The following is an 8,647-nucleotide window of genomic DNA, read 5'->3' on the forward strand; positions in this document are numbered from 1 at the left end:
TTCTATGAGAAATGTCTGTGAAATCGACCACAGGGATATGAGAAGAACCACCGAGTTAGTAGGTTTTTATTTTTTTCAGACTTGGCCCTGTCTGCTTAGATGGACATTGGATTACTATCTCTGTGTATGAATGTAAACGAAAGCGAAAAGATTGGGACCTATGCCTCATTTCCACTGGCGAAATACAGGGGGGACTGTGGCTCAGTTGGTAGAGCGGGTCGGCCGATGATCAAAGGGTTGGAGGTTCGATCCCCGCCCTGCCACCTGTGTCATAGTTGTTGTGTCCTTGGGAAAGACACTTCACCCACCTTGCCTCGTGTGAATGTCGATAGTTAGCCTGCTATCGATGTATGAATGTGTGTGTGAATGGTAACGTGGGAAAGGAAAACAGGTCTCCCTTGCAAAAGAGTCTCCGTTCTCAATGGGATTTACCTGTATAAATAAAGGTTAAAAAAAATTAAAAATACGTGGTTGGGTAACACTAGATCTGGCCGGTTTACAGAGCCTAGGCTGTGTATTGACACTTGATTTACACCTGAGCCTAAATCGTTGCTCATAAAAATATCTGAGGACACCCGCTTATTTGTCAGTCCTCATGTATCTGAATCACATTGAAGATGTATTGTTGTCAGTGTTGCAGGGAAATATTTTAAGACCTGAAGAGCTAAAAATGCATTAAGAATTACATTCCTGGGGCGCTCCGGTGGTGTAGTGGATAGAGCGCGTACCATATTGGCTCCGGCCTTCGTTGCAGTGGTCGCGGGTTCAAATCCGACCAGTGGACCTTTACTGCAGGTCATCCCCCCTCCCTCTCTCTCTCTCTCTCTCTCTCTCTCTCTCTCTCTCTCTCTCTCTCTCTCTCTGTCTCCCCATTTCAACTCTGTACTGTCTAATAAAGCTTGAAAATGCCAAAAAATGCAAAAAAAAAAATCTTTAAAAAAAAAATAATAATTCTAAGTAATATCCGAAAATGGTTTAATTGTCATTGTTGTTATCTGCGAATGTGTACTTATTATAAATTGAGTAAAATATTGACTTTTAATTATTATTATTTTTTTTATTATTAAACATTATAAACATTACAATTACAAAACATTAAAGGAATACTTCACCCATACGGAACCGGCGTTTTATCATTTTAAAATCGCTATTATAATATAATGAATGAGGTTTTTCTTCCCTCAGTCTTCCCTTGGCCCAGCTGTCCTGTTAATCCTAACTTTACTGTTAGACAGTGAGAACATAAAACACTCTTTCTGCCTTTTCTCAGGCTAGGATGAACCGATTTAGAAATTTTTTGCACATTTATACTACATAGGATCTCAGAGTTCAATACACCTTCATATTTCCACTGGTGAAGTAGGTCTTTCAGTGTTTTTCTGACAGATAACTAGTGGTTGGGTTACCTGTCGCTGAGGTGGAGGAAGCTGCTGTTGTCATCTGGGTGTTCGTCCTCAAAACTCAGATTAGACCAACTGCCCAAACTGTCTTCTCCCACACTGCACTGCTGAGACACCGACGACTCAGTGGCCTCCCTACAGACAGACAGACAGACACACACAGACAGACAGACAGACAGACAGACAGGCAGACAGACAGAGACAGATAGACAGACAGACACACACAGACAGACAGACAGACACACACACACACAGACAGACACACAGAGATAGAGACACAGACAGACAGAGACAAACACACACACAAACACAGACACACACACACACACACACACACACACACACACACACACACAAAGAAGAGGGCTTCAAAAATAATGCAAATATTTACAATTACAATTTCAAGTAGCTACAAGGAACTTTTCACAATTTCACTGCCATCGGTGTATGAGTGTGTGTGTATGAATGGGTGAATGTGGTAAGAAATGTAAAGCGCTTTAGGGCTGAGAAAAATCAGCTAAAAAGCGCTTAATAAGTTAAGTCCATTTTCCATTTACCATTTTCAAGAAGCTACAAGGAACTTTCAGTTTGTGTTAATTCTAGCGCCCCCCTTTCGACAAAAGCGGTAGTGTTTTTACTACGCCAGCTGTTGTTCCTGGGTGAGCGTATACCCATGACAAAGGCATTAAGAAAAACTATATAAAAAAAGCTTTCTTTTTGCACTGATGGTCTCGTTTGCTGTTACATGTAATTTATGATCATCAGAGGGAAAATGAGACTGTTTCAGAAATATGTAGGAAAATGGTGAAGTGAGGTCAGAGGTGAAAGTGTTCTTGCAGTTTAAACTAGTTTTTTTAATGCCACATGGAATAAAAAATCAAAGACCAATTTTACGAAACCCCAAAACTGTAGACAAAGACCCACATCAATTATGTTTTGGTTAGGGACAATTTTGTATAAAAACCATGACAACTTTGGACCAGAGAAATAGTAAGAAAATCTAGTTCAAATGTTGATTTATATATATATTTATTTTTTGGCATGTCATTTTCTTTTTCCAGGTTATTCAAAATAAACAATTAAAAAGCCAGAAACAATAATCATGTGTGACAGTAAATGTCGCAACGTGAACATATTGGTGTGTGTGTGTGAGTGTGTGTGTGTGTGTGTGTGTGTGTGTGTGTGTGTGTGTGTGTGTGTGTGTGTGTGTGTGGCCTTAGACATAACAGGAACATATTCCATTCAAGAGCAAGTACTACTATGAATCTTGTGTGTGTGTGTGTGTGTGTGTGTGTGTGTGTGTGTGTGTGTGTGTGTGTGTCTGCGTGCGTGCGTCTGTCTGTCTGTCTGTCTGTCTGTCTGTCTGTCTGTCTGTCTGTCTGTCTGTCTGTCTGTCTGTCTGTGCGCGTGTACCTGATATTAGCCGGTGAGCAGATGTTTGTCAGCGCTGACGTCATGATCTCCGCAGTGAGACTTTCCGCATAACTCGTTCCGTCGTGTCCGATCCCGCTGTCGGCGTTCAGGCTGGTGTTGCTAAGCTCCCGTTTGGCTCCTTCCATCGCCATCGACACCATCTCCTCCGCAAACACTGCTCTGTGGTCCAAGTCAATATGGATCTTTGGAATCTCCAAACCGGATATCCGATCACCGCTCACCTGAGATTCTGACCCTCTTTTACGCCTCTGTAGCACGGGCTGGTGGTGGGGGTGCCGGGTGAGTTTGGTGCAATACGGACACTCTTGGACTTGGCAATATCGGCACGCCCTCTCCCCCATGGCTTGTCCCAAAGACGGACCCTCGGACAGCCGTTGAGTGTGCGAGTGTGCGCCCCTCTGATGATGGTCCCGGCAAGAGTGACCCACCGTAGCTAAGCCCATCTTCAAAGTATCGTCGACTATTTTCCTGGCGTAGTGCTCGATAACTTGCATGAACTTGCTCTTGTAGCCTTCGTCGTACAAGCTTCCGGTGCTGTGGTATTGCCTGCCGTTACCTTCCTTGGACAGAAGGGGGCAGGAGAAGGAATTCCTGATGAGATTCTCGGCCATGTCTTCAAATTTGGATTTCTTGTAAAGACAGGAGTCGGTGAGGGACTTGGGCAGACGCACGGAGGTGAGATTCATCTTGCGCGTGACGTCGCAGGTGATGTTGTAAGCTAGAGACTCGGCAAAGTTAACCAAATCCACATACTCTGTCTGGCTTTGCTCCTCAGAGTCCTTGCAACTGCACACATGTTCCCCTTGGGGACCTATCGCTTGCTCTACTCTGTCCGTGGTCGATAAACCCTCATTACCAGAAATGTTCCATTCATCAGGCAGCGATTTTGAAGGGTGAAGACTTACGCTTGAGGATCGTTGCTTGATCTTGCGACTGGCATGAGCCAAGCCGAGTTTTATGGAGCGGTAGGCCAATCGGCTCGCGTACTGGTCTAAAACTAACTCCCTATTGCCTCCTTCCTTTTTCAAGACCCTGATAAGATAACCGGCGTATTCATCTGTCACACTCTCACAGCTGGGATACTGTGAAGACATGCCAGACATGCCAGAGCCAGAGCTAGGAACTGTGCTTGAACTAGAAGCAGAGGCAGAGGCAGGAGACTGGAATACAGAAGCAATCAAATCATTCGACCATTGCTCAGCTAGTCTCCCAACCCTCGATTCCCTGTTCTGGTCTGGGCTAGGTTGAGACTGTTGTTGGTGTTGGTGTTGATACAAAGAATCCGAGCTAGATTTCTCAAAACTCCTTCTCCTAACACCTCTGTGATACGGACACTGCTGCTGTTGCCCAGAAGAAGTCACCATCCTTTTCACATCGTTGATAACCTCTCCTGCCACTTCCCCCGCGTACACCCACAAAGTGTTAAGGGTCTGCTCCGAAAACTGGGCCTCGCTATTCCGCCTTCTTCCGCAGCCTTTAGCCGTGTCTTCGTAGTCGTCCTCCTCCGATGCTCCCAAGGTGTCCATTTCTGTCGCCATAGAGACGATGTGACAAGCCAAACGTTCGGCGTAGTGAAGCGCTTCCTTGTTGGACATTCTTCGAGCGGAAATTTGACGACCACCACCATTGCCGCTCGTCTCTACGCATTTATTAGAGCCGCCATCTTCCGCCATTTCTACCTCTTCTTCTTCATCCTCGTTGCCATCTGCTTCCTCGGACAATGACCTCATGAGCTTGAGCATAAACTCAGCCTTGTCTTCCTCGGGGGTGACGTCTTTGGGTCCCGGGCCAGGCTCTGGCTGATAGTGAGGGGTGGGTGGAGGGGTAGCAGGCGAAAATTCCTTGGCCAGTTTGCTTTTTAGCTTCTTGGAGAACTGTTTTATCTGCTTTTCCTTGGAGACCTCGCTAGGCTGCTGTGGGGTGGAAGGAGGGGGGCCAGGGGGAGTGCCACCAGATTTTTGTCCCGAGCTCGGAGCCGATTCATCCCCGGGAGCCGATATACGCCTTTGTCCGCCCATGTCATTGCCTGGGACACCGAGAGTATCCATTGTGACTGGATGTGTTTTAGCCACACCTCTGTTTCTGGCATCTGACTCACGACTGGCTCTACCCTGGTTTGTTTGAAAGGAAATTTGAGGAATGCTATGGCCTGTTGCAGCTTGATCAACACATCCACTGTCCCTAACTGGCCTTGAATCACTACAGTCGTATCTGAAACTCGCACTGTCAGTTGCAGGCTTGGAAGGGGAATCTGGAAGGTCCTGTTTAGATGACTGAGACCCCCGTCGAGAGCTTCCCATTGTCTTCGTAAAGAAATCAGCACAGTCGCCAAAACTCTTTTTCATCTTGGAGGAGGTTATTAGCTCACAGGCCTCGGTCACTATCATATCCACCATGTTGCCGGAGAAATTATGGAATTGGGATTTTTCTTCTTGGGAGGCGTCTTCTTCCGGTTCGGGGGTTTGGGTTCCGTGGCTGTGAAGGGACAAAGGCTGCGTAGAGGTGTTGGGGTCAAGGTAAGATCCTTCTACTCTTTTGGGGCTAGCCTGTGGGGTTTCTGACAAGCTAGATCTGCACTGATACTGAGAGGTTTCTTCAGAATCCTGGAGTTGTTGATGGTTGAGGGCTTGACCTGCTTTGGGCACAGGAATACAACTAGCCATGCCGGAAACAGTGAACAATGCTTTTTTAACAGTGCAGCTATCGTCCTCTCCTGAGGGTCCCGGGATAGATTCCACCGCGGCTGAGCTAGTGGCACTTAAACCCTGCTGGTTGGCCAAGGTACTGCAGGTGTGCGTGCTAGTGTCGTCTGCGCTCACGTAACAGATGTTGTCGAGGGAAACGCTGATAGCCGCTTGACTAGTGAATGAAACGTCCGCTTGAGAGAGTTCTATGAAAGCCTCCTGGATGACGGATTCGGACAGGTCAGAAGCATATGAAACAACCACCTCCTCTTCCTCTTCTTCTTCGTCATCCATCTCTTCCCTGTGGCCAAAGGACCAGTCGCTAGGGGTGAGAGGGGTCGACGGGTGAGAGAACTGACACACCTCCATGATGCCTTCGAATACCAGTTCTTCAGCGAGATCGGCGGCGAATTGAGACACGGTGTTGTGGAAAATCTGCTTTTTCACGGTCAAGAAATCCTTCAGTGCTCCGGACACAGCCTCTCCAACTAGGAAGCCGGCTAATCCGTTCACCGCTCGGTCTTTCAACACGTAAGCGCGACGCATTCCGATCTCGTGGAACGCCATTTGGAACACAGAGGAGGTGAGACGGGCAGCCAGGTGACACAAGGTGGTGGTACAGGTCGATACACCTTTTTGAATGTCCCGCAAGGCGCTGCCCAAGCTCATTTCAACCAGGTCCGTGGCAAACCTTTGAATGCCGTCTTTAAGCGATTGGGACTTCTTTTGCAACTTGGCCACGGTGACAGTCTCCTGTATTTCCGAGAGCTTCATGAGATATCCCGAAGAGTTTTCGAATTCCTTGTGACACACGCAGCTGAGATTCTTGTTTTCGCTGATGTCGACGGCGGACTGGTAGCCACACACAGATCCGAGGATTTCTTTGGACAGACTGCTGGCAAAGTCCGAGTAGGTCTTATACAGGGAGCAGACGTCTTGGGGTTTACGTAGCTCCGAACTATCCGCTTCATTCGCATCCGTTTTCCAGAAGTATTCCAGCGATCCACTTGAGTCCACGAGAGGGCTGAAGGCTGAGGAGCTCACGGGACTGAATAGCGGGCCACCGAATTCGTCGGAAGGGGTTTGCACGGGGCGAGGGGAATCTGGCACGTCGAAATGAAGCGGGTAGGGCGATCCCGGTTTTAGAGGAGTGGGTTTTTTCACATTTGCCGGGAGGGTGGGCTGGTCAAATCGGTGAGGGTTCATACCTTTAGTAGAGCAACCCCTGGAGACATATTTCGATGTTTGCCCACCGGTACTGGACTCGGCTGACTTGTTTTGTTTGGTCGGGGCACTGACGGCGTCCAGAGGCAGTGCTAGGGTGCAGCTCTCCGAACTCAACTCATCCAGATCGTCAAACTGGTCAAAACTGTCGAAGAATTCACTGACTTCGGAATCGGAATCTTCAACTCTCTCCCTGGGACCTCCCGGCACTTGGGGGATGTCCAGTTTCGCCCGAAGGCTTTTCTGGTACCCTACTTCATCCAGGAATATGATCGGGCTTGGGCTAGATCCGTCCGAGTCTTCTGAATCGCTGACGTTAGTGACAGGTGAGGGGACAACACGAGCGCCCGCACTACAGTACGTCCATTGAGATTCCAAACTTGAGGACTTCTGTACTGTGACGGACACGCACTCTGGACCGGACAGCGGTTTGTTTGCTGCTGAATACTTCTTTGATGAGCACATGATAACTCGGGAGCCGGCTAGTTCCTTCTTCCTCCGGTGCGCCGGGATCGTCTGCGAGGCAACGTCGCGCTTTTTAAATTGGCCGTAGGAAGAAGACGCAGCTGTGGAGATTGATATGAAGGAGAGATAGGGAGAGAGATAGGGAGAGGGGGAGGGAGAGAGAGAGAGAGGAGAAAACTAGTTATATACATTTGAGTCACAACCAAAGCTGTACAACCACTTTGCCTTTACATAAAAGGCATCTCATGTAATGGATGATTGTGTTTTCAAAAAAAATAACAAGAAAAACATTTGTTGGCAGTGAATGAAAGTAATTTTAAGCAAAACTAGAACAAAGTAATGAGTTAAGAAGCAATACATGAACAAACTGTTCACTGATATTCTATTGGAGTGGTTAAAATTGAAGTCTCCATTGGACTTTATATCTACATTCATTGGATGGGATCATAATAGTGGAGCAGATAAGTGCTACAATCTTTCCCTTTGTGATACAAGCGTGAAAATTTGAAAATTGGCATGAGCAATGTCCATGGGTCACTTGACAAGAAAATTGTCACAGACACCATATGAAAAAAATACAAAAATTCACAATTTCAAATGTCTGGGACAATTTTCCTATCAAGTGACCCATGGAGACTGCTCATGCCAATTTTCACTCTTGTATCATCAACTGAAAGATTCTTGACGAAAATAGGCACTTAGCCGCTCCACTATAAGGGACCAGAGGCTATTAAATGCCACTAATCATTAGATGTTAAACCTGCAGTGTGTAGAATTTTGGATTTTATTTCCTAGCAGATTTTGTAGAAAATAATTATAATATCCATAAGTACGTTTAATTTAGTGCATAATAGCTGATTTTTTTTTTTTTATTATAATGTTATTCCCTTAGAAAGGGTCTCATATATGTCCATATTTCTCCATACTTTGGACCAAGGCCTTGTCACCGCTATTTTGGAAGTGTCATAGTTGGAATGTCATCAGGTGCATTGTTTAAAATTTAGAATTGTTCTTGTCCTTGAAGGCCACTGTAGCTTCTGTTATTATTCTAAAGGGTTGGGGTTACCCAGGGAGCGTTGCATTCTAGAACTTTGTAGAACTTTCTTGATGATGTCATATTACACACTGCACCTTTAAACCTACATGGATTATCTGCATTGTCATCCTCCTCCAGATGTTCCAAAGCCGTCACAAAATCATCTTCTATGGATGAGACGGACTGGTTTGTGTCGTCCTCCTCCGGTTGTGTTGGCTCAGCTGTTCCCCTCTGGAGAGACTGCAGCTCCAGAGAGTAGCGTACGCCCGCCATGTAGCATCCTAGCAGGCCCACCAACGACCCACGCTGGCCTGCGGGTAGGCACTGGTGCTGGGGTTATGTCTTAGCACACACACCGCCTTCAACCAACACTGGAAGGCAGAGGAAAGAGAAAAGAAAGGAAA

The 8,647-nt window shown here is 46.6% G+C and overlaps 1 protein-coding gene across 1 annotated transcript in view; it reads right to left on the reverse strand.

Moving 5' to 3' along the window:
* The window catches only part of akap11 (A kinase (PRKA) anchor protein 11), a 32,634-nt gene that overhangs the window by 15,251 nt on the left and 8,736 nt on the right, over nt 1-8,647 (reverse strand). Inside the window, 4 exon segments of the mRNA XM_080037951.1 lie at nt 1,407-1,535; nt 2,814-7,308; nt 8,351-8,542; nt 8,545-8,614. Of these exon segments, the coding sequence (XP_079894077.1) occupies nt 1,407-1,535; nt 2,814-7,308; nt 8,351-8,542; nt 8,545-8,614 (4,886 nt within the window).

Source organism: Ammodytes marinus, assembly GCF_949987685.1.
Source record: "Ammodytes marinus genome assembly, chromosome: 12".
NCBI classification, from domain to species: domain Eukaryota; kingdom Metazoa; phylum Chordata; class Actinopteri; order Uranoscopiformes; family Ammodytidae; genus Ammodytes; species Ammodytes marinus.